This window comes from Ammospiza nelsoni, chromosome 5, assembly GCF_027579445.1.
Source record: "Ammospiza nelsoni isolate bAmmNel1 chromosome 5, bAmmNel1.pri, whole genome shotgun sequence".
In the NCBI taxonomy this organism is placed as follows: Eukaryota; Metazoa; Chordata; class Aves; order Passeriformes; family Passerellidae; genus Ammospiza; species Ammospiza nelsoni.
Genome location: NC_080637.1, coordinates 72,662,234 through 72,688,927, shown reverse-complemented (window position 1 = coordinate 72,688,927; position 26,694 = coordinate 72,662,234). Strand labels below are relative to the sequence as shown.

General features: G+C 44.1%; 1 protein-coding gene across 1 annotated transcript in view; it reads right to left on the bottom strand.

The window, feature by feature from the left end:
- AEBP2 (AE binding protein 2) overlaps positions 1-14,022 on the bottom strand; it is a 41,240-nt gene extending 27,218 nt beyond the window's left edge. The window contains exon 1 of the mRNA XM_059472726.1: positions 13,370-14,022. Coding sequence (XP_059328709.1) covers positions 13,370-14,022 — 653 coding nt within the window. The remainder of the gene's footprint in view (positions 1-13,369) is intronic.
- Positions 14,023-26,694: the final 12,672 nt, after the last annotated feature.

Genomic DNA, 26,694 nt, shown 5'->3' with positions numbered 1-26,694 from the left:
TTGAAAACTGAGAATGAAGTGCTACACTGAACTATGATTCTATAAGCTCTTCAAAATCCTGTCTAAAAATGGGAAAAAATATAACTCTAATCCAGTTGAGCAAAAACAGCTTAAAATGCCCTCCTTCCTTGCAGGAACTCACTGCCCTAGCCATTTCTTCTCTAGTACCTGTTAAATAAAAATGCAGCACACATTGTTTTTGTTTCCTCTTCTGTGCCTCCAGAACCAGTGTATTTCAGGTGATCAGGTGCCTCCCAGTACTAAGAAATCTAGAATTAGATTCTGCCTCACTAAGCAAGTTCTGTCCCTCACTAAAGAGGCAAAGGCTGCAAAGAGAATCTGTGAAAGACCAGTGCCCAGCACAGCTCAAGTGTGTGTAGTTTTCTCTTTCTTACACTGAGAAAATATCAGGAAGCTTTTCAGAGAATAGTCTGCAGTGTATGTAACATCAAAGACACTGACTTGGGCGGTCTCTTGACCTGCCCATTTCGAGATGAAGCAGAAAGATAAGTTTTACAGTCAGAGCTGTGGCTGCTACTAAGTCTCTGAAGACTTAACTGCAACACTGTGTCTGTTAGAGCTTGCCAATTCACCCACTTTTTTGTTTCTCAGAATTTCACTAAGGGGCTGAGGGCAGGACACAAGAAAATAAGATGTGTGCACAGATACTCAGCCCAAGATGGGCTGGGACTACAGAAAAAGAGTGTGCACCTTTCAGTCCATGACTGGGGCTTTTCAATCCAATACAACTTTGTATCTGCTTGGGATGATCTAACAGAGGGAAAGGTTCCTTTACAAAGGGAAGGTAGTAATGGAAATTACACCCTTCTTTCTCACCCCAAATCCATAAAGCCTACAAGTGGGAAAATAATAATGTGCATAAGAGGAGAAAACAAAGTAAGAAAAACACAGACATCCTGGTAATAGAACAGAGACACTGAAACAGATTTTAGCTAAGTTCAAGCAAGTCTCTCTGCCCATTGCTAAGTCCCTTTCTCGCAGGCAGGGGATCTGTTTGAAGCCTGCCTGCCACTATCAAAGCAGAATGACACGAGCAGAACAGAGGCGCTTGTGGCATTCCCCTCCTGCCAGTGACAGACAGGTCTGGGTTTGCTCCCAAGCTGTAGGCAGGCTCCAGCTCCATTGTAATGGATCTATAGACCATGGCCTGATGAAGAACATTAGACATTTGAGTTTCAGAGTTCAGCTCAGGGGTCATCCCAAACAATAGAGCATCAAAAACAGTCACTGCTGGAGAGAGCCTGCATACACAATAGCAGTTTTTAAGAAGCTCCATTCAAAAGGCTGACTAATTACTAAAATTTAGCACTGTTACAGCAAGCACAACATGATCTTGGAGCTTATGTTGTCCCTATTTTCAACCTAATCGAGCACCTGAATCGACTTGATGTAAAAATCACAGGTCTAGAGGCAAGAACTGAATGCCTTTCTGAAATGCCTTACTAAACCCACACTTCATTTCACCAAGTCTGCAAACACTGGCAGCATCTGCCAAATGCAGCAAGGTAGAACTGAAAACAAAGTCTTCTCAGAGGGGTCAGACATTTTTCTCTCCTCCTACAAATTTTCCCTCTACCAAGAGATCAACAGCTTAGAAACAATAGTGACATTTAAAATGTGTTCATTAAGCAAAACCATGCAAGCTTAAATAGAGGAATCATTACCTCAAAGGCATCGTTTCAGGTCTTATTTTTACCTGTACTTATTTTACCTGTGGCTAGAAATAATGCAGTCTTCATTATCAAGAACATTAAGGTATTTTTAGTAGCACTTTCATGTTAAAAGGTTAGTGCTTACACAATTAAATGCGTCTAGCTGGTTACTTCAGTTCAAACTCTATTTAAAACAACCCTGAAACGAAAAATAATACCTAAAAACTTGTAAGATGCTGCTAGTCATTTTCACAGAAAACAAAAAGCATTTTTCAAGCACTTTAAATTCTGGATTATTCTGTTCCTTTAAGGATCTGAAAAAAATCAAGCCACTGACCGAGTTCTTTTAATGTGGATATTTTCTATAGAGAAAAAAACGAAATCCAAATTATTCCCAATTTAAAATGTACAGATTTTAAACCACATATTCTACACCTGGGCCCTAATTCTTGTGTACATTTAAATGTGAATAAAAATATAATGAGACTATGATGTAATGCATTACATAAAATGGTATACTGCACATCACTGCTGACACACATATGGCTCTCCAAGGAGAGTTTCCTCACTATTCCAAGTAATTCCTCCTATTGAATTTAACGAATGAAATGTCCAAAATTTATTCTTTCCCTGATTTTCTTAATCTTCCAGAAAAACAGAGAGGAGGAGGATTAACATCAAAAAACCTGAAAGAACAGCAAAATAATTTCATTTTTAGTTTGCACCAAGTCCCATTAGCAACCATCCACTTGAAGGGAGAGCAGAGCCAGGCACCGAACACATGCACAAAAGCCCAATCAATTTGCTATTATACTTTTAATGTCTGCTAAACATAGTCCCCGTAGACCTTAACTGAAGTAAGCTTCCCTGAGGCGAAATGCAGCCCTAACAGATGGGCCTTACACCGTGCCCCCGAGGGTCAAGCAGCAGCGCTTCAGCCCGATCAACAGGAGCTCATTTGGGGCACAGCACCTCCACCCGAGCCTGCTCCCAGCCCCACACGCTCCGTGCACGAGGTGACCGAAGCACCCAGCTGAATTCGGCTGACACCAAACGATCCTGACAGATCCTCTATGGAAAAACCTCGCCTTGGAAAGCATCGAATTAAAAATGAACAGCAATTGCAGCGAGCACACACTGCAGGGCGGCTGAAAGCAACGCTGCTGAGCAGACATCGAACTGCACACTACTGCGAGTTTTGAGAACAGTTTCTTCTGAAATACACTGATAACCCGGCCATGAAACATCAAACCAGCGGATTGCCTCTGAAACCAAATGCTACAAACCTTACTGGAAATAAGTAAACAGGTTAAGGATTAAAAAACAAACAAACCAAAAAAATAAATACCGTGCTGGTTTCTTTCTCTTTTACTAGTCAGAGAAACACTCTGTCATTTCCCCTTACAGCCGCAGCTACATTGGTTTAATCCATGAAGGAAGCTTAAGAAATAAAACTGACCTGTTACAGTCAGGTAAAAAAAACCCTCACAATAATGGGAATAGTGTGAATGACAGTCAGTCACATCTCACAGCAACTTCAAGGGTTAAAACCTAGAAATCAACAGAAAAGCTTTTACCACCTGCAAGACTAAATCACAACTAGGTACTAATCCCAAAAGAAAACAAACAGCACCAACTGCAATCATTCAATTACAAACACCAAGTCAAAACAGAAACATTGAAAGAAAATAATAATGACATGCTTAGTGACATCCCCCAGCAGCTCATTATTTTTATTTCACTAAGGAAACTCGAGAGTGAAAACAAAAACTTCACAATTTTCCCTGCTACTCCTATTACTTTCCAAGATAAGAGGTGGAAAATTGTGGTGTACAGCTCTGGCCAATGGACAAGTTCCACAAAAACAACAGCTTTTCAACACCACCAAATTCAAAGCAATTTGTGCTCACTACTTCCTAATGCAATTAAAGATCCAGTGAAGATAAATCCTCACGGAACCTCAAAATTATCTAATTATTAACCCTCAGCTCCCATCATTGAGAGGAGGATCTTTCACCTGTCCCATTTTAAAATATTTCCATCAATTCCAAACAGAGGAGCCAGAGATACAAATATTAATAACAGATTATATTAGTAACATTAGATTTTTGTCTCCTAAACAAAAGCAGAGGAAGAATAAATTCCTACGTTTCTGTAGTAAGATTTAATTTTTGCTGACATTCAATGAGTATCAAACAAACTTTAATGCCAATGTCTTTATGAGGCTACTGTCAGAACATCTGCATGGAGGTACCAGTACACAATAAAATGCCCAAGGAAATTACACACAGGTGGCCAAGGAGATTTCAGTTCATCTTTTGGCTGTATGTTCTCCAAATAATCATGCCAATTTAAAAGTAAGATTAAAACAGAGCTCCCAAAACATGAGCAATCAGCACGAGACAGCAAAGTTTGAGATTTATCTCACCTTTTTTTGTTCCTCTGTCCATCTTTGGCAAATTTCATATTTTATGATGCATCTAGATTGGTAACAGATAAACTCCTCCTACTAAATTTCAGTAATTTATCGATATAATTCCCTAAACTAAATATTTATGTTTCACAAGCAAAACAGTTTGTCTTACTTTAATGGATGTAGTTTGATTGTGGCATGAAAATACCATTATGCTTTAGAGCTCTTACAGTTCCTTTTCATTGAAGCAGCAACCAGCCCAGAGAGAATCTTCAAAGGAGACAGAAAGCAGCTCCAGCTACCTGCATATCTAAGGAGTTTTTCTGGCTGATTTTGCTGAGAAAACCATTTAAATTTAAATCTTTAAATAGAACGTATCCAAAATAATTTCATGACTGATATTGATCATTAACTGAGTTCAGGAAAACCTACTACCAGTAAGAAAAATATAGTGTATGTGGATAAACCACCACGTAAAAAAAAACCAACAGAGCAAAGAGAGAATGCAGAACACTAAATGGCTGCCAAAGAGAAAGATTACTCACGTGGCAGCAAGAAATCAGAATACCTGGACCAAAAAAGTAAGCCAGGACTACATGAAGTGAAAGTCCACCACTGAGTTTTGAAGGCAGCACCTTCTCTTGGCACATGACACCCACAAAGATCCCTGGCAGACAGACAGAACTGACTCCACAGCCCTTCACAGGCAAGGCAGGCAAAGCAGGATGGGCAAAAATAAGTAAAAGCTACATTAGGACAACATAAAGAAAAAAAGACCTTCACTTCCAGGGCTACATGACTGAAGAAAGCACCCACTCACCTGGAAGCACTTGTGCTTCTGAATCACATAAGCATTTTTCTGGAAATCAAACCTATCAAATCTATGCTTTACACTGATTATTCTAACAGAACCTTCTCAAAATGAACAGACTCAAAAAGTGTTCACAAATCAATCTTCAAAACAAGACTGCAACATTCTGTATTAAATATATGTATTGTTATATGACTACTAAGCAAGCTACAGAAAATAAAAGAGTCAAGGGACAGAAATTTATACGGCATGGCAAGTGGCAACATTAAAAACTTGTTTTTAAATTCTTTTTGAAGCAGCAGCTTATTTTAGAGTAAAGCTGCATCTAGGTAAGGCATAAACACCTAGAAAAGGGAACACTGCAAACACTTCAGCCTGATAATGTAAAACCAGGGAAGACAGGAAAGCTCTTTGAGATAGAGAAATTTAAGGAACTTAAAATAAAAAACATGCACAGGAAACAAAACAAGACTGAGAAAGTGTGTTATGATTCACCACATCTAGAGCTGTTTCCACTCTCCTGGATCACTTAATTTGATTATTTAGATTGTTATTCCTAGAATATTTGAGATCATAATACTTGCATAACACAAACCAGGGCATCACAGGATTTGTAGCATACAGAGAAACTGAAAACACAAGGAGGAAATTTGGAATGCCAAAATATCCGAGCAGCAGTGCAAAAATAGAGCAGGTTAAACATATGGGCCTTGTGATATGACAGCACAAAGATGACATTCTGCAAAAGGATTACACAAATCAAGAAACTGTACTCGATTCTGCCTTGAAGATACAAATAAAACTGCCTTCCATTTCTGGGAACCATGTTATCTTCAGCTCAATAATCTCCCTGAAAAGTTAGAGAACAGCAACAAGTGGCTCACAATTTTCAGTCTTTACTGATAGAGGAGTGTGTTTAGTAGCACAGCTTAGGAGAAGCAGAGAAGAAAAACTCTCACTAAAGAACCACCAGAAACAATTTATTCTTTTAACAGTGCTTCCCACTTTGAGAACCATAATCACTATGAAGTTGTGTAATCAGCACTGGAAGATAACAGCCTTCAGGTGTGGTGTCAAGGCAATTTCATCTGCTGTAGGTATTACCCTCCCATTCTCTCAACCCCAAAACACAGGAAACAAATGCAACATAAAATGACCAAAGAAAGATGCAAACTCACAGAGCAGATCTAAAAAGTTTCAGTTATCATCATGTTAAATTAACTTAAAACAGAGAATACACAGATAGGATAGCGTTGTACTAAGTAGCAGCCTTGTCTATTTCTATCTCAGTGAATACTTGTTCCTTCAAGTATTAACCATATATCAAAAGCAAAGAAACCAGCAAAGTACAAGTCCACTAACTGGCTCAATGCATAACAAAAAGGCCATAAATGAAGGTTTGGCTCCTGTTCTGCAGGACACTGAATTAACTTCTACTTGTACAACTGTCTAAGCTGTAACTTAACATTCAAGTCATCCTAAGGAAGTCTACTTAAAGACATGCCAAAAGGAGTTTGTTTCAAAGGAAAAGCAAATATTTACATTTCTTTGTTTGCACATATTGAAAATATTTTCTTTGCATTTTTAAGATTTTTTTTTCATTTGGAACCTAATCATTACTACAGCACAATAAACTAAAATGCTCAAAATAAGGACTTTACTGCAATTTTACAGGGGAGCTAGTAATTTATACAAAGGTTACATGGAATGATATTAATAGTAAGTGGAAATTCTTTATGCTCGGTTCTTATTTAGGCACATTTAACAAATCATAACACCACTGTATGAGCCAACAGTAAGTTTTTTACAAGTCTCAACTCAAACCACCAAGGTGCAGTTTTCTCCCTCTGACATTATAAAAGCTGTTTGAATTACAGCACTTCTCTATGGTGCACCAGGATGACAACAGGACTCTCAAAATCATAAATATTTTGCTTTTCTCTATCAAATATCTTGACATATACCTTAAGTAACCTCTATCAAATAAAGAAAGTATTCATTAAACATTAGCAACAGAAGTTCAGCGAAATTTATTTAAGAATGTAAATTCTAGTATAGAGAAGAAAATTAGATATGGGAAAAGAAATCCCAGGTCTTTCTTGCTTTACATTTTACCATTCTTAAGGGGGGAAAACAGTACTCCAGCATCTCAAAAGGCTTCAAAAATTTTCCCCAGTTCTTTGTTGGTTTTGAATGCTGCAAAACCACCACTGTAATCATTACCTCTGAGTATCACAAAACCAATGATAAGCAGCAAGCACAACATGGAATACTTATATTTCATTTTCTAAAACAAATATTTTTCGAACAACCCCAGACAGAAAGCTGTCTGACAGAAAGCTTTTTGTAGTTATAAAAAAGAATCAGTTACATAGATAGATAGCCAAAGAAATCTCTACCTCAGGGAATCTTACAAAATTGACACTTTGTATTTCTGCAAGTCATGACATCGTAGTTGTTTAACAGCAACAGGGAGAGTGGATAAAACTCACTGTTCATATACAAAGACGTTCCTTACCCTCTTCTGCCCTTTCTCTTGCTCAACTTAACTGGAGATTACATTCCCACCTGTCTCAATGACTCCCTGCAATTACTTGGCTACTTTACAGCAGAGACCAATTTTTCACTTTCTTTGGGTTAAGTTCTCTTTTTCCCCTCAGGCTATTAGACATATCTCATTCCCTCTCATCCCAGAAGTTTTCTGTGCGCATCTCACATCATCCCCTTGCCAGAAACCTCTATTCCTGTCTCAAAAGCTCCATCTGCTTTTCATCTCCCTGCTCTGCCGTGCACCACTTTCCCAGCCAAGAGCAGACTGCTCTACAAGCACCCCAGGCAAGGGGTTCTGGTTCTAGGTGGATTTCCACACTGCTCATTTCCATGCCAGCTCCCCGTGCTGCTCATTCCCCCACCGTTCCTCTCCAACTGGGCAGGCGTTTTAAAAAATATGTAAATATATGAAAGGTACTAGAAAGCTGTGGAAAGATCTGAGCACGAGTGGTATGGTAGAACATTTCCATGTTGGTTTTATCTGTGACCAGCTCCAGCAATGCGATGTCACATTGCTGCCAAACGGCTGTTCAGGCTGTGACACTCTGCTTCACTTCATTGGAAATGAAACAGGGAAAGCAAAAAAAAGAAAAAAAAACCCAAAAAACCAGTTTTTTTCCATTACTGCCTAGGAAATTCCCTAAAAAAACCCATCTATTAAACCTTGTATTTAGAAGTTATCAGACTTGATGATGTCACAAAGTTAACACAAAATGCACACAGACCGGTATGGATGTTCAAATCCTACATAAAAGCAAAACTAATTCTGTCTTACACTGAAGAGGAAAATGTTTTTCTCAAATTGTATGAAGTATATTTACATCTTACTACAATAACTATAACAGCTCATTATACCAAGCTCTTTCATCTAGTTCACAAAAAGACCTCATGTTAACCACTCAATTATACCAACCAACAGCTTTAGTAATAAAGATACTCACCATACAAAATATCTGGGCTGTTTTGTCTACCCATCAAAAGCTATTTTCTCCCGTGCCAGAAAGGCCTGAACATAACCATTACAGAAACAAGGGGTTTATTTTGCAATTTGAAAGCAAATAACTACAGCAACAATAATGCAGTTAGAAATACTGCAAATACAATTTTCAGCAGAATTTCTGAAACTCGGGTAAACTTCTGTATAGCTCACTGTGACATGGCAACATTACACACATTTAAAAAAAAATTTAATGACTTAACCACCTTGCCCTAAGTGCTAATGAATGATTCTTCACTTCCTGCATAGGAACAAGTGAGACTATGCAGCAAAGAGGCCTGAAGCACTTTTTAATCTGGTCACATGCATCCATGAAACACACCTATTAGTACCACATGTCCTCAGGATTGTATTTCAAATTTACTGTTCTGCCTTCATAAGTGTCACTCATACAACTTGCGTGCCACTACCAAGTCAATCTTGAAAGTTCTTCACTTCCAAGATTTTAAAAGATAGACAAAATAAAGACTAGAAATAAAACCAACATTTTTAAATCAGCAAACATCTTAAAAGTTGACAAAGCCTTCATTTTACACGAGATTTAAAAAACTCAGACTAGAGCCTGGAATTTTCATGTGTAAACCTCTTATCTTTCAACCCATTAGTTCCACACTGTCATTTCACTCAGCAAAATGAAAAAACTTCATAATCTGAAGCACAGAAAAGTTTACTACTGAAAAACTTATCTGAAATGTGTTTTCCAAACTGCTTATCTATTAAATAGGAACAGAATAATAACATTGCTAGAAGTATTTTGCAAGTCTTATGTGGTTAAGAACACAAATTGTCAATGAGTATTACTGAATACTCCTTGAGTCAGGGCCTCACAATAACTGACTCGATGGTGAATAACAAAAAACATGGAAAGGTTATCCTCGTTCCAAAACAAACCCAAAAAGAAAAAAGAAGAAGAAAATGAAGCCTTACAAGTTCCATGAAAATTGCTTGTGAGATGGACATTATTTAGGGCTAAGCCTAAAGCAAAGATTGCTTCATAGGTGCAAAGACAACCTGTTACACTTGGCCTAGGAGCACATCAGTCAGCACTCCCAGCTCACGCAGCAGAACAGCTGATCCTGCAGCTTAAATGCACCTTTTGCATGCTCCTTGCCCAGCCAGGACGAGGAGGGAGCAAAGGATAAACTGCTAAGAGGGGTAAAGATAATGTAAGAATAGTAAACCAGGGGTAACTTCTAGGTGACAGTAGAAAAAAAAGCTTTTCATCCAGATTTGCTACTTGAATTTCTGCTCAACAACTTCAAACTGCAAGACCTACCACTGCTTTCTAAATCAAACAAAATCTGATGATGAAACTATTTCAGATTTAAATGTATTTCCATAATAAGTGTTCCAGTAAACAATATTTAAATTATTTCAGTAAACTAAGTGTTTGTAAGAAAATATCATAATTTAGCAGTAACAACAGCAGGGAGCTGCAGATGCATCTCCACCACGCTCAGCTCAGCTGGTTTATACCCAAATCCATGCATTTGCTTAGGTCCAGCTTCAGTATTTATAGTTAACTGAACCATTATTTTTTCTTTTCAAGTCCTGTCAATGTTTCTCAGCATTGCAGCAAGACTAGCAGCTCCAGAGGACTCTGGAGGAACACATCCATCCTTTCAGCACAGATCTCAAGTTGGGGAAAGGCACAAGAAAATGAGCAGCATTCACGTGCTGATAATGGTCTTTGTTCCAACTGTAAATCCAGAGGATCACTAGGCTTGAATGCAGACTATTATTACTCAGCCAGCTGATCTGAGCTCGCTCACAAAAGTCACAGACCAACTCCTGCACAGCAGTGGGAACTTAGCACAATTCCCAGGGAAGAAATGGAACTGCTACAGATCAACGAGATACCTGCCAGTCCTAGCATTACTGCTCTGAACTCTCCGGCTGAGCTGAAAATGCCACCTTGGTTATTTATCCCAGGTGTCAGTCTGGGCTTTGCTTTTTCCTTTCTGGGTTTTCTGGGAGGGAAGATAAGCACGTTGTACTGCAGGCATGGAAATGGAGGATCAAAATTTACCCTAAATTTCAGGGCATCAGTAGTCACCTCTATATTTATTTCTTGTGTTATTATAAATACTGACCAATTTCCTACAAGTTATTTCTTTCTGTCAGCAGATACTCTCAAAACACAATAAAATGTTAAAAATAGAAGTTGTTGAACAGTAGCTCTATTTTGACCATATGCAAGATTTTCTTCTTCATCTGCTTCATTTGTATTTGATATCACTACAGGAAAAATCAGAGATAACACAACGTGGAGAATGATAAAGAACATGCACAAGAAAATGGGAATTTGATCACTCACGGAATTCAGGCCCTCTTACCACACCCTTTAATTCATTCAAATGTTCTAAAGAGGAAGCAAGAAAAAAAATCCCAAGCCCAGGGGCATGATCTGAATGTTACCAAACCTGCTGACAGCAGGAGAGTCTTTACCCAGTACACTCTCCTACCAGCTTCCTCTGGCTTAAACTCAGGGTCTGAGAAGTCAAAACTGTTAGTTCCATCTCTTCCCTTTTCTCTCCTCTCCCTCCCCAGGGAATCTTACTTTACAGCACACTGAGAGTCAGACACAGAGTTCCTCAGGACTTCGGAGACACGGGGAGTCAGCAAAGGTCATGAAGCACTGTACAAGAAATTACTCCATATAAAACAACACTTAACAGACAAAACATTGTTCTCTAATAGCCACAGAACTTACATTTTAATTCAGAGGAGACCAAATCAACGAATGATTTATTCTTTCAGGATTTCATTGCGTTAAGTCTAAACTATTTCCAGCTCTTCCTTGGTATTTCACTATTCCAATTTACACACTCTAACTCTTCAGCACATCCCTACCTTTTGCAACACTCTGCTTGTCTGTGTGATCATCTGAAAGGCACAGGATTATGCTGTGGCTGCCTTCCAAGCAGCAGCAATCATTTGTATCACAATGTCAAGCCAGCAACTTGCTGAACTACATGTGACAAAAATAATAAAGCATTCTAACACCCTGCAGCAAAGAGTGCACACCAAACGAAATTTTCCAAACCCAGGAATAACAAATGGCACTCTGGGTAGCATTGCTCTTCTCCCACCAACTCAACCAGCATGCTTGGAATTACAGCACAAAACACTCTCAACACACCAAGTTTCCATCCTGGCAGGTCAAGACAAAACTTCGCAAAGATTTAAAACAAGGCACAGTCCTTATTTAAACCACTAAACACAAAGAGTCCCACTCCTGGTGTAAAGGGCAGGAGCAAGGACCCACACACGTGGATTTAACCACTTACAGCAAGAGGACCACAAGAACAATGACAGAGAAAGAAAGTAGCAACCAGCTCTGGAGGGCACAGGGCAAGGCACAATGACGCTACTTCCAGAAAACCCCTGCAAGTTATTTCTGTTATTTCCTCAACCCCGACACGCACTTGGATAAGATCAGGATTAGATTTAGACCTTCACTCTGTGGAAAACAAGAAACTGTTATCTTAAAGCTCCTTCATGCACCTGGTGTTTTTCCAGAAGTCTACTCCCATACTTAGTCAATTGCATGTAAAATCTCAGCTTTTGAAACAAACAGAAAACAAACAAAACCTACAAACCCCAACATCCACCCCCCCTCTGCACTCGCATAAGTTTAGAAGAAAGAAAACGTGATTTCTAGGAGTCTCAAAAGTCTGATGGAAACCAAAGACCTGAATTTTTTTCTGTCTTCTTAAGACTTTTAGGCCAATTACATGGTTTTGGGGAACTGACTCGCGAGGGGTTTGCTGGGCTGGTTTCAATCTTCGAGGTTAGGTCTAGTCATGCCCCCTTTTCATTCTGAAATATGGGTACTTGTACAGTTACAAAGCTTTTGATCTAACATATATTCAAAGAACATTTCTGGACCAAACCACGTAATTCTCCACACTTAACAGGGAAACTATCTTAAGAAACTACAAATAAAATTCTAATTGTTACTTAACTGTAACTCTAGCAGGGAAGTCTGATACTTTTTCTGCTAAACGTATAGAAAAACCGTACGAGTTTCTTAAACTATTTTTAAGGACTAATTAGCAAGGGACACACAGCACTTCCACACTGTTTTTACGTCCTTTTTCCACCGTATTTTCAGTTTTTCAAGTACACTGTTGCATACAACATCCAGGAGAGCTGGATGTTGTTCTTTGAAATGCTCGAGTCAGTAGGCTGAAAAAACCTGAATGGTCGAATTCAACCATGTGTGAGAATTCGGTTGTGCCTTTTCACCAGAACCAAGCTCGAATCTTGGTAAAATCAAATGTGCAGCTTTAACATACAAAAGCTCAAGAACTAACTCATCCTTACAGATTCTGAAATTCACAATTACAGAACTCATTCAAAGATGACTCTGAGCCTCACTCCACACCGTGCACGATTATTACTTGTGCACACGTAACGCAGGAAGGGCTGGTCTCCTTTTTATTTCAGCAAACTCGATTTTTTTTCTCCCTCATGTTTTAAGAGGCTTTCACTCGGTTTTCTCGCCCTAGAGCAGAGACCCTGTTGCGGGCGCAGGTAAAACCGCATCCAGAAATGCATTTCCCATCCCGAAGCTTCAGCACACCCCACCTGCGCTTTGCCGCAAGACACAGCCCTGAAGAGCCCCGAAAGCACCATCTGAGAAAAATCCGCAGCTTCCGAGGAAAGAGGCCCCGGAGGAGCAGGAGGAGGAGGCGGCAGCGCCCGGCGGGGCCGCTCGGGGCTCTCACGGCTCGGGGAGCGCCCCCTCCTCCGCGGCCAGGGCCGGGCGGCCGGGGGCCCGAGCAGCCGGGGCGGGGGCCCGGCACAAGTTGGCCGCAGAAACCTGTGGCTGCCGTGACAGCCCCGCGGCCGGTGGCGGGGCGGCGCCCGGGCGGCGGGGGCTGCCGAGGCGGGGACCCCGGGGCGCGGCGGACACTGACCTGTCCTCCGAGTCCATGCGGCTCAGGGGCTCCCCGTCCGAGGACATCTCCAGGCTGCCCCGCCGGCCGCCCGACGTGGCGCTGCCGCAGCTGCTGCCGCCGCCCGTGCCGGGGCCGGTGCCGTATCCCTCGTCGCCGCCGCTGGACACGCTGCTGGAGCTGCTGCCGCCCCCGCCGCCGCCGCGGCCCGGCCCGTCCTCCTGGCTGCCCCGGGGGCCCTTGGGCTCCTCCTTGGCGTCGGCCTCGCTGCCGCCGCCGGGGCTCGGCGAGCGGGTCTCGTCGCTGCAGCAGCCGCTGCTCGTGCTGCTGCTGCTGCTGCCCACCAGGCTGCTCTCCTCCTCCTCGCCGCCCTCCTCCTCCTCTTCCTCCTCCTCGTCCTCGTCCTCCCCGTCCCCGGCCTGGCTGGCGCTCTCCGGGCTCGGCTCCGACATGCTCTCCGCCTCGCCGTTCAACAGCAGCAGCGGCTCCGGCTCCGCCGCGGCCGAGGACGAAGGCGGCGGCGGCGGCGACGACGACGAGGAGGATCCGGCCCCACCGGCGGCCGCCGCCACCTCCGCCGCCACCTCCGCCTCCTCCTCCTCCTCGGCGGGCGCCGCCTGCCCGGGAAGGCGCCGCTGGGGCTCCGCCATGTCGCTGCAGCGAGCGGCCGCCATGGCGCCTGCGAGTCGCTGCCGCGCGCGCGGGGCCGGCCGCGGGCGTGCGCGCGGCGGGGGCGTGCGCGCGGCGGGGGCGTGCGCGCGCGGCCCCGTGCGCGCCCGCGCGGCCGGTGCGCGCTCCCGCCGCCGCCCGCGCGCGCCCCCCTCTTCTTCCTTCGCCCTCCTCGCGCACCCGCACCGCCGGGGAGGGGCGGGGCCCGGCTCGTGCCGCCGCCGCCGCACGCGCTACGGAGCGCGCCGGGGGACAAACAACGCGGGGAGGGCGGAGCGAAGGGCGGTGGCGGGCGAGCGGCGGGATCGCGGCTGAGTCTGCCGGGGACCCCAGCGTGAATCCCCCAGGGACCCCAGCTGGAATCCCCCGGGAATCGCAGTTCGGGGCCGCTGGAATGGCGTGATCCCGGCCCCCGGCTCCATAGATAGCGGGGAGTGCCGCGGGACGAACCGGGAAGGAAGCGCTCCCGGTTGCCCCGCCTCGCTCCAGGAGAAATCCCGAATGGCACCAGAGTCCCACAGCGGGGCAGGGACATTCCCGGCTGGCGCTGAGATGGAGCAGAGCCGGAGCAGGGTGGCCCCGGCGGAGGGTGGGGCAGGCAGGGCTCCGGAGGCAGCGGGCACGGCCGGTCCCCTCACGGGCATTGCGGGCCGTTCCCTCACGGGCATGGCGGTGGGGAAGGGGACACGGAGAAGCGCAGGGAACGGGAGAATCGAGGCTCCTCGGAGAGAGCTGCAGGCGCTGAGGAGCCAGCCGGGCAGAAGTGCCGCAGCACGGCTCGGCCGAGGCAGGAAGGAGACGGGGAAAGGGCTCCAGGGCCGCTGGAAAAGGAGTGAGAAACGCCGCGCTGGGCAGGGAGGAGAGAGAATGAACCCCAGAGCAAACTGGCCCGAAACCTCTCCAGGCAGGGAGGAGGCTTCCCGGCTCCTGGGAAAAGCTGTGTGACCAAAGGGGACTGTGAAGTATCACAGGATGGTTTGGATTGGAAGGAACCTTAAAGATAATCTCATTCCAAACCCCTGCCCTGGGCACGGACACCTTCCACCAGACCAGGTTGCTCAGAGCTCCATCCAACCTGGCCTTGGACACTGCCAGGGATCCAGGGACAGCCACAGCTTCTCTGGGCACCCCATGCCAGGGCATCACCACCCTCACAGAGAAGAATTTCTCCCTAATACCCAGTCTAAACCTATGGATGTATAAAAGGGGTAAAGTGAAATCTCAGCAGCATGACTGTCAATCACATAGAAGCCTTCAGAACAGAGTTTGAAAATTAAGGTCATTTAATGAGCATGGAAAATGGGATAAAGTTTACAGTAAAGTACATAGGATAGGGATTGGCAATAGAACAGAAAGGTAGAATCTGAATGCAGAGATATAATCAGTTTGACAAGTTATTGGAGAGATGAGAAGGGTAATGAAAGGTATTCAATCAAAGGTAAATAAACCAAAGGTAATAAAATGACGTAATAAAATGCTGTTCTTTGTGAATTTTAAATATCCTACATCTGTCAGTCTTTAGCCAATGCTAACAGGGCTTGCCACATTTAGCAGAAAAATCATGAAGCCGTAGTAGTGAAGTTTAAAAACAAACACAGAACCACAGCTCAGTCCAGAAAAGCCTTGTGCCTTCTGCGCATGAGGAAGAACCTCACAAACTCAAGTTTCAGCAGGCAGATCTGGCATGTCCACAGAGATCCTGGATTCCAGGGGAAGCTAACTGCGTAGGATTAAAATCTGGAGAAGGTGCTCCGAAGACCTGCATTTGCATGGCTGGTGATGGCTCCCAGCCCATCAACAGATGTAGCTGTGAGCAGCAACAAGAACAAGCTGTGGTGTAGCAGCCAAAATAGAGAGCCACAGCGCTGAAACAGCAACAGGGGGTCGGGGACTCAACACTGGATTAGCCTTTGAAAACAAACCAATAACACATTTAGCCTGCAGAGGAGCATAAGCAAATTTTGGAAACCAACAGCAATGAAAAAGTGATGATAATTCCTCAGACTTCTAGAAGCCAGCCTCGGCTAGAAAGTAGAAATGTTAAGAATGCTTTAAAAAAAATCCAGAGGGGGGAAAAAAGACAAGAACAGCTGCAATGCTGCTTCTCCTGTGTGCAAGATGTGCATTGCAGGTCTCCCAACTCCACCAACACAGTCACCAAACCCTGAGTTTCTGTATCGTGTTCTGCCTCTCCTCATGCTAACAGCGTGCGCTGTGCTTTGCTCCCCGGAGGAAGGCGTGGGGCTCCGGGGGCGTGTTGCAGTCACTGCTCTAATCAAACACCAAGTGTGACGTTCCAAAACCACCCCAGGCTTTGATTCAGCCCAGAAACGGCGGTAGCTGAAATAATTCCTGTTATTCCTGGTCTCCACTACCCACTGATGCCCTTCTGTGCTGCAGCAAGGGACAGAATCGGGGAGGTATCGGGGCATGAGAAACTAAAAATACATGAAAACCTTCGGTAAAAAACACCGTTCACAAACGATGGCCATGAGATAAAGGGGAGAAAAGTCATCACAAAGAGCTCTGTACCGCGATGTCAGTTGTCCTGATCGCTGTGTGCTCAAATGTATTTTTCCCCCAGGTCTCTGTGTGTTTCTCGAGGTGCTGCGTGCACGCAAAGGCTCCTTCCTTGTGTTTGGCACTGAAAGCGAGCAGGGTGATGCGCCCTCCCACTTTCCGCTCGCCTAAGCGGGGCGGTAGAGACGCCAGCTCGTTAGGTAATCTGTGTATTCAGAGAGGGTCAGCGAAGGAAACCTCGGGACTTTTCTATGGCCCGATGGAAATCACTTGGCGTTTAAGCAAGCGCTCAGTACCAACGGGGTCACTGCTGCGGCAGGCCGGCATCAAAGAGAAACTCCGTGGTAATCTCTCGGTGTCCTGCTCTCGGGTTTTCAAACACACAAAATTCTGCGTCCAGGCTCGGCCCTTGAGTGCTGTAATAAAGTCCTAATCAAGTGCAAGCAGCAGTGATTATTGCTCACTGAGCTTTCTCTGTACTAACCCACGCAGCTTACCGAAGCTGGATTTCCTTTTTTTCCAAGGTTTTTTGACTTTTCAAACCTCTTGAAAGAGATCTGTCAGAGAACAGGTGATTCCACAACTTGCAAAAGCACCTAAATCATTTACATATGAATGCTGTGGTAAAAGCTCAAAGGAGGAGACTCCTGTTAGGAAATCCTTTGGAGAAAAAACACATCGTTCACTTGGGTGGATGTTACTCTGTTATTCACACAAAGAGTTTCTGATGTGCTCAGTCTAGCTTGGTATGATCACCTAACTACGATGATTTAAAGCTCAGATATTTGTGTTGAGAAATCAACAAAGTATAAAATAATAAAATACATTTTTAAAAGCCGGTAGATAAACCAGGAGAAGCCTGTTCACAGGCAAAAGATTCCAAGCAGGGCCATTAGTTCAAGAACAAACAACTTGTAGACACAGCAGAGCAGGGAGAAGAAATGAAGATTTTATTCTCTTACCTCAGAACACCAGGGTGCAGGGTATTCACACTGACAGCAGGAGCAGTAACAAGCACACTCCACAGAAGTAGTTTCTTCTTTTCTTGATTCACAGCAATTTTGCTGTTTTGTGGGGTTTTCTTGAAGGATACTTAGGCGAGATCACCAGAAGATGTATGTAAGGCAGGTTTCTTGAGGTTTTTTCCCTAACTTTGATTAGCATTATAGTACTATGTTATACAGTATACAAACAAAACACTTCAATACAGCAAGAAAGGCCTATAAAGAGAGAAAAAAAAATTAAACAGGCCTGAGGTACAGGAAAGGTGACATCCAGTCTCACACTTGCTAGGATACCAGGAGAGATTCTGTAAAGCCCAGCATCTGCTCCCTTCTCCAACCCCTGCCTCCCCGTGCACGTCTCAAGCAGTGCAGGAAATTCCTGCTGCCTGCACCTCATGACTCACCTTGCTCAGCGTTCTGCCGACTCAGCAGCCTCTGGAAACTGCACCTTCCCTTTTTCTGCCCCACCCTCCCTTCCCCATCCCAATTCGAGGGCTGGAGGAAGAGACTGCCATCTGTCATTGCTGCAAGTGAGCAGCGCTGGGTTCTCACCCTTCCCTTCAGACTGGGCTGAAATTGCCTCCTCCTGATGCAATTCTGACCCCACCCTCTCCTGCAGCACCCAGTTAATTCTCCCTTTAAACTCAGCTTCCATGGTCTTTTGGTCTTTTTTAAAGCTGCCTTTAATCTTTGTCTGCGCTGTCTGCTTAGAAACCATGACTCTGAGAAACTGCAAGCCACGCTTAGGCTGGGCCAGCCAGAGGAAGGCTGCAGGGAATGCATGTTGGGAAAGGGTCCCCCTTCCCTCCCCAGGAGTGTTGAACCCTCTCTGGGATTGTAACTGGCTTTGAAAAACATTTTGCAGCAAAATGAATTCTTGATACTGCTTGGGACCTTCCTCCTGCTCTGCCCTGCCCCTGCTTTGTGTCACGCTGATCTGCTGCCTCTTCTCTGGTGCCAGCACAGCTGTCCCTGAAATTCCTGCCGTGATCTAGACCAGGGAACTGCTTTTAGTGGTAACTAGGAGGAAAAAAAATAAAATGGCATTCTGTTCCTGTTAGCTCATGAAGCTTCAGAAAGCTCCAGACAACTCAGTCAAATGTAACTCTCTGGGGATGGGGAAAAGAGGAACAAAAACGTTAAAAACTTGCTAAGGTGATATGAAGAACCACGGGTTACTTCAGGAATGGAAAACCCCATTCTGTCATTCTGGAGCTCATCCAAAAGCTCATCCTAACATTCATTCTATTTGCACTTGTGGTAAACTCCAGCCGGCCCAGTGGAGATGAGAGCATTTCTGCTTGAAGCCATCTATAAACACCAACAGTGAGAGGAAGGCCACGTTCCATAGATATTCCGATGAATTTGAAGGAAATCAGATACCTTACAAGTAGATGAACCTCTAAAATGCACACAAATTGATGCTCAATTTGTTCCATATTGAAGGAAAACAGAAAATGCAAAATAATAAACCCTGAAAATTTCTTGTAAGTGAAAGATAAAAAAGTGAGTTCAAGGCATTAGGAGACCTTGTCATATGTTCATTGATGTGCTCTACAGGTTGCTGCAAAACCTGAAATATAAGCACAGAATTTTGAATAGGTACTATTCAGCTGTGATATCCTCTTAGTTATTATAGATACCACTGAGAATGAGCTCAGAATTTGCTTCAGAAACAAAAGATACTCTCAGTACAGTTGCACTGTCGTAGCTGAGTATTAATCCTGTCACCCATGTCTCTCAATTTTTGTGACTCCCAGGGACTTGCATAAGTACATGCTAAAAGTGCATTGTGCTTTTCTTTGAAACTACTGGGAAAGTGATTTTCAAGTGGAAAATTTAAATACCTGATGCAATATATCATATGAACAAGTAAAACAGTAATATATGCAGGACTGTACAAGCAAATAAACCATCTTTTCTCTGTCATCAGTATTGTCAATATTTTTATTTATGACTAAAAAATCTACATAAATTATCAGAAATACTTTCTTTTCCTCCCAAAGTATGCTAAACCTCCTTGTGTACATTTTCTTTTTGGCACAGTTTGCTCTTTTTCAGTAAAGGCAGCCAAAATTCTTAAGTCTCAGAAGAATCAACATCCTTAAATGCTGTAATTTAGATTCATTTTAGCCAGAGATAATTAAAATATTTGCTTCCAGATTACAGAGTCTTTACATGCTGTTAATTTGGGGAATTGGTTTTCTCAACATTCTTATGCAAAACAGAGCTGGATTCCAGCTTTAAATGAAGGTGTGTGCCTGAGCACATGTAGAGGGTTGTCACCAGGATGTCCATTTATTTTCTGCAGAAATAAATTTGGTGCAGATCCTCACAGTAAAACCATGGCAGGCCATCCCAGCTGAAGGGACAATTCTGCACAAGCACTTTAGACAGTAAATCCTGGTTTTTTGCCTAAAAATACGGGTGTGAAGTCAGGAGCAGAGGTTTTTTTGCACACATGGAAATTCTTTTCAAAAACCATAAAAGTAATCAAGATCTTGCATGTTGCAAAACCGGTGTGTAACCATTACAACCAAACAGAAATGCATAATTAATTGGATGCTAATTAAATACAAATCACAGCTTGGAAGGAGTACAAGTTTACAACAGCTTTTTCTTGTTCTAGGATTACTTTAAAACTCCCCTTCTTCAGCTTGTGGTAAGTCCCCTTCTTCAATTCGTAGTGGTAAGCAGAATATGGGTTTTCCATAGGAGGGTTTTAGATTTCTTTAAATTAATGTTTCATAAAATTTAAACAAAAATCCCCTTGCAGAAATCTAGTTATAAAGTTTATGTGCTTTTTCTTTTTCTTTTTTGAAAGAATCTCTTATCCTTCGAAGATCAAACCCTTGTGAACACATGTCCTTCCAAACAAAGTTCTCAGCTTCCCAGAACATGCTGTTGTGGGCCCTGCAAGGGGCCCTGAGGATAATGCAGGGAGTGGAGCATGTCAGATGAGGAGCAGCTGAGAGAGCTGGGACTGTCCAGCCCCAAAAAGTGAAGGCTCTGGGGGATCTTATCGAGGTATAAATATCTGAGAGGGGAAGTAAAGAAATGGAGCCAGACTTAGTGGTGTCTGGTAAGGGCAGGAGTCAATGGTCACAAACTGAGATGCAGAACATTAATCCTATTTAAATGTAAGAAGAAACTTCTTCATTTTCAAGCAGTGGAGAGGTTGTGGCATTGCTGTTTGTGAAGTTATTCAAACCACACCTGGACATGGTCCTGAGCAGCCTGTTCCAGCTGTTGCTGCTTGGAGTGGGGGATTGGACTCTGTGATCTCCTGAGGTGCCTTCCAACCTTACCTTTTCTGTGATTCTGTAAAGTTGAGATATTATTCCTGTGTTACACAGAGACACAGGCTTTGCTACTTATGCAAAGCCAGTATTTTTCTGGGTTCCCAAATATCACCATATACCCTGGCTTTGCCCCAGCCTCATGTGGGGATGAAAATCACAATTGACACCACTCCTGCCTTGCAGTGTGCTTTGTAAAGATGGGAAGGGAGTCCTGGTGGGATTCACAACAGCTGAGGTGGGCTGTGTGACTGGCACCAAGCCCTGAGTCCCTGCAGGCAGGTCTGGATGCAGCCTGAATGGCTCCATTCAGAATTCCCAAGCTGGCCAAATTTAGGGTCCTGCTACATCCCCTGAGATAAGAAATGACAAGCAAGTGAGATTACATGTTTTCCATGATTGCCAGATCCTGGCAGGCTAGAGACTTAAGGGAGAGAGGTTATCCTTAAGAGAGGCATTTATCACACGCTCTGGCCAGCCTTGGCCAAGATACTGCTTGGAGAAGATTTCCCAAAATCTCCTGGAGGAGATTTCCCAAAACCTTAACAACCTGGACAATTCATCTTCTCTCCCCACTGCTCTGCTTATGCTACAAGAAAAATTCATGTCATGGGAAGTTTGTCAAACAGCTAGATATATACAGAATTAATTTATTTAAATAGAATTTAGTATTTCGTAGGCCTCAGCACAAGCAAACACATGAATTTCAGAAAAGTTCAGAGTTGCATCCAAAGATGTGAATTACCATTATTTGGGCATTCACTGAACAGAGAAGTCATACTGAAATTAATCAAAACTAATTTAACAATTACAAAACCAGCAGGATGACTTCATTGTCGTTTGCCACTAATGACAAATGTTTATTACAGATCGTGTATTTGTCTTCTGAGCTATTAAAACCCCGTTTGCTATTCATAACTCCTCAAACCTTTCCTGTAAGAAGAAGGATCCATCATGTTCATGGAAAATAAGCCAAGCTTGTAGAAGTACAGCACCCCTCCCTATTCTCAATCAATCAAATCTGAGAGAGAGAGAGGGAGACTGATGAGAACAACCTACTTTTCTGTGCGTGGCATTCACTGAATGTGAAAAGGGGTTTCAGCAGGACCGAGAAAGTAGCTGTTGTCATGACAGCACCGGGAAGCCCGGGGACTGAAAAGATCTTCATCAGCTCACTGCAGCAATGCTGTGCCAAAGGAACCGGGCTGCCTGTCTGCAGGCTGACAACAGAGCCCGGGGAATGCCTGCTTGTCAAACCTCCCCGACTCTACTCTGCAAACTTCCCCACTCCTGGCCTCTGAGGCTGCAATGCAGTTGCAATCTGGCAAGAATGGATCTCTCCTGCCCCCCTCCTTCCCCTTCAGTACTCCCCACGCTTTCTGTTTCTCTGCCTTAACAAGGACAGCACCCAGCCTTCCTGCACTCCCTTTCTCCACAGAAATGCCATGCTGAAGGCAGCAGTAGCCTGTAAGAAACCCAGTCAAACAGCAGCTCATTCTGCAGTCCAGCTCCATCGACGGAATGCCTGCCACCCCTGCATCCTCAGTGCGAGGGGCAGCGTGTCCGTGTGCTCACCTGGCAGCTCTGGGGCCAGGGCTGAGGGTTTCTGTGGCAGGATCTGCTCCTTGGGGTCATACCCTTGGCAGGGCTGGATGTTACCTGCTCAGCTCTGGCCACTCCAAGTCGATATATCACTTTCCACACAGAGTTAGGCAGCCTGCTGGCTGTGCTCACTGTAATCACCACTAGCACCAGTTTCGGGAGAACCGTGAGACTATTCCATTCCCAGAGGAGTTTTATTTCACAGAAATGACTAAAAATGGTTGCTGCACAGGTAAGATCCTCATAATTTAGACAAAGAAAGAGAAAGTAAGGTCTTTTTGGCTGTGCACATATTGATGGAGTTCTGGTGCTGTTTATTTGAAGCAGTGGGAAATGAGAACATTTGGAAAATTGTGTTATGCCCCCACTAGTTATCACTGATGGAATGAAAACTGAGATTGAGTGCTTTACACCCAATCTTGCAGCAGCCACCTTTATTGCAAATAAAATGCTCAGATAGATGTGCTCTCAGAGGAATTTTACAGGCTTTGTCTGAAACTTTGGCATCTCTGGTATTGATTGCAAATTTCACAATGACCTCAGTGGGGCCAGACTATCAAACCCAGCCTGAGAGCTGGGCAGCTAAGGAGTTTGGAGGAACCCACAGCAAATCCTGATACCCTGATATTATTGATGGCTGCCAGGAGCTGGGAACTTGGCCCCTACTGCACAGGAGAGCCTAAGTTGCACTGTATTCAGAATTTCAATCGTTCAGAATTCCACTCTCTTGGAGAGCCTGGAATATGTGGCAGAACTGGGAGATGTAGATCCTAAATTAGCTCAATGCCCTGTGGATGCACTGCATGTCCTCTAATAGGCAAAGCAGTGATTCCCCTCTCCTGAACTCTATTCCCAGCTCAGCTGCTCCCAGATTCTCCAAACAGCTGACTGCACAGGGGTGGGCAAAGCATTTTAGCATGGTGTTCTGCAGAAATTTATGCATAGTTAGGATATGCTTAAGAGAGTCTCTTTCCCTGCTCTGAGGTGCAGTTGTTTGTTTTTGAACCCCTCCAGTTAAAGCTGCTGTTAAACCCACACATGGTCTCAACAGGAACAGGTGTGACTTTTAATGGCATAATGCTTTTGAGTTTAGTCAGTCTTTTAAAACTGTTTTTTTTTCTCCTTGAGCCAAGGTGAACATTATGTGCTTGATGATTTTTGCCCAATGACACATGCAAACTGTGTTCAATAAACAAATACTATCCTAACAAATACTATCCTGTTTTCTAGGCAGGTGATACTGAAGTTACAGTAGGAAAGGGGGCACTATATATTCTTGGCAAGCTGTTGCTATAAAGGCATACTGTCAGCAGCAGCTTGGCTTTATATTGCATTGAACTGGATAATTTATCAGAACCATCATCTTTGCAGTTGAATTTCTGTCTGGTTTGGCAGTGCTAAGCATTTGTTTCATCTTGGTGAAAAGTGGATTTGGCTATTTAGAGCCTGGAAAATAAGGAGACTTTTCAGGGCAAGGTGAAAAAGAGCTGATTTTAAATGTGGTGAATCTTACAGTCCATACCTACGTAAAACTGGGCTCTCTTAAACTGAGGGAGCTATTTGATTTAGGTTGTGCTAGTGCATAAGAGGTACAACAAAGAGGGATGTATTCTAAAGTGTAACTCAGGCACTGAAAGCATTAAGGTATCAGCTCTGCAGAGAGCCATGACCTACTTCTGCCTTGTTTCTTCCAAGGAAAATCCTTTGGCACCACTTCAGGCCATGGTTTCTGTTCTCCCTGCTATCTTGAGGACCTGATCTTACACAAAAGTGCCTCAGACACGTTCACATCCCAGTTTCTCAAGGCCAAGTTTCATGTAGAGAGGAAGCAAAGCATCCAATTTAAAATGGGACTTTACAGAAAAAAACCCCAAACATTCTCCTTACCATCCTTAATAAAACATAAAGTGCTGGACCAATGTCCAGGAACCAGATTTTTTATAACAGTAAATATTTTGGAGGTCTTTTGGATATGAATACAGTCAGATTTTGGGACTTTCTTATATTGCAGTAAGTGATCTCAGTCCACCACCTGCACTGCACTATGGTTACTCCTTTTGGCACACTGCATGCATATTCTTTTCCATTACATGCAGCATATTCTCATCAGCTGATGTTCTACAGAAAAACCTCAACAACTCAGTTTATATCACGCTTAACAAAGTATGACAAAATAAATGCTGGTTTAAATGCCATATAAATATTGAAACATGAAGCATTTGAAAGTTACTCCCCTCCTCCCTGATCTAATTATTCTATTAATAAGCAACATGCAGAATTTCATCTGGGATGTAAGAACCACAAGAGATCAGATTCTCACACAATTTCTCTCCTGTATCATAATGATTGCAGTGTGAGCATGTTTAACTTTAAATCATGCAATGTGTTCACCTGAAACCAAAAGGGCTGTTCCCATCTGGGCCCAGATCTGCTGCATCAACACTAATTCTGTTGCCCTGGTTATGTGCAACTGCAGCTTAGGCCAAGAACACATTTTCTCTGTTTTGCAGTAATTTGTCTTGCAATTTCAGTGTAATACGATTGTTCCTTTTTAATCTTTAATTGTTGCCGTGCACCATTAAGCAGCAACATCACGGTATTTAGAAGTCACTTTGTCTCAACCCCATTTTATGGGTAAAGGAAGGCTCTGAGATGTGGCTGCAACCTTGCAAAGAAACCTGTTTATGCAAAGGCCTATCAAGAACTTCTTTCATTTAGGTTAAAGGATCAAGTCCTTAACATTTGAAAATGCACAATAAACACACAACACTGCATCATTGAGTAGGAAGGTTAATAAAAATACAGCCTGGCATTAACATTAAAAAGGTTCTAAATTTTTTTCTTCACAGGTAATTAGTTCACACAATGAAATAATCTCCTTTCTTATCCTGGAAACACATGCATAAAACAGCTCAGATAACATCATTTACATACGGGCTGCTGCATCCGCATGTTAATGCCCGGCAGTGAAAAGTTCAGACAAGTTTGTAATCCCCGATTTCCTGCGCGTGCTCGGCACCCAGATTCCCAGAAGGAAGGGAGAGGGACACTAAATATTCCTGAGATGGGAAGAGGGACACTAAATATTCCTGAGATGGCAGGTCAGCTGCAGCCCGCCACATCTGGGCAGCTTGCACTTACAGAGTTGCTGAGAAATCTCCGGACACTCCTGGAGATTTTTTTTTTTTAAACCCATCTCGGTATTTGCTCCTTTTGTCAGTCACTTGTGGCCATGGCCATCACCCCGAGCCCATTGTGCCGCCGCCGCTGGCTTTGTCCGCCCCGCTCCATCGCGTGGTACCGGGGCAATCTGCATTCCCATTTAAAGCACTATCATGTCACCCATCAGCGAGCGCTCGCTTTCATCCCCCGAAACCCCCACACAATGGCAACCACGCCGAGAGCACAAAGGGCCGGCCAGAGGGGGAAAGGGAGGGAAAGAAGCAGCAGCTGCAGCCGGGATAACTTTGCTCTGCCGGGCTCCTTCTGGGCGAGCTCTTGAACTTGCACTGAAAACACCCGTGCCCTTCATCCCCTGCTGCCCCTCCCAGCACAGCCTCTGTGCCCAGGGCGGGCACTGCAAGGAAGCTCGGCAGCTCCTGCACCCAGGCCAACAGGTAACGAGGGTGTTTGTGCAGCCTCGGCCAGCTGCAGGAGACAGGGAGGGAAAGCCTCCTCCTGCAGGGACACTGATCGCCAGCAGCGCCTCCCAAAACACCAACCCAGCCTGCTGGGCAGCCTGGACCTACCGTCTACAAAGAGCAGAAAATGTACAGCTCCTGCAGCAGTTGTTGTGCTGCAGTTACTTGTAATTTACCTGTGAACAAAAAAGCAAAGCGCACAGCAATCCGGTTTTTCGTTCAGAGGTGCAGGTACAGCACCCAAGAGTTTGGGAATCCAAAACTCAGACTCTCTCATCGCTGGAGAGTCTGCAGCGCTAAAGCTTGAACGAGGATTCACTCCCGAGCACCGGCATCCCCTTCAGAGTTTGGAGCTGTAGAGACCTTAGGATTCACACACCGCCTCTGATTAATTGCCTGAAAATGTTGTGAGAGTCAGGGATTCCTGTCTGCAGGTGAAATGACTGCAGTGCTCCAGCCTGGGGAGGACGGATGGGAAGCACTCCTGTGAAACAGGCAGGGCTCAAAGCAAGGCTTTAGAGTCCCACTTCTCACAGACACGACCCAGCTGTGGTCCTTGGGGTGCACAAGATTTTAATGAGGCAAAAATGATCAAAATGTCATGACCTCTG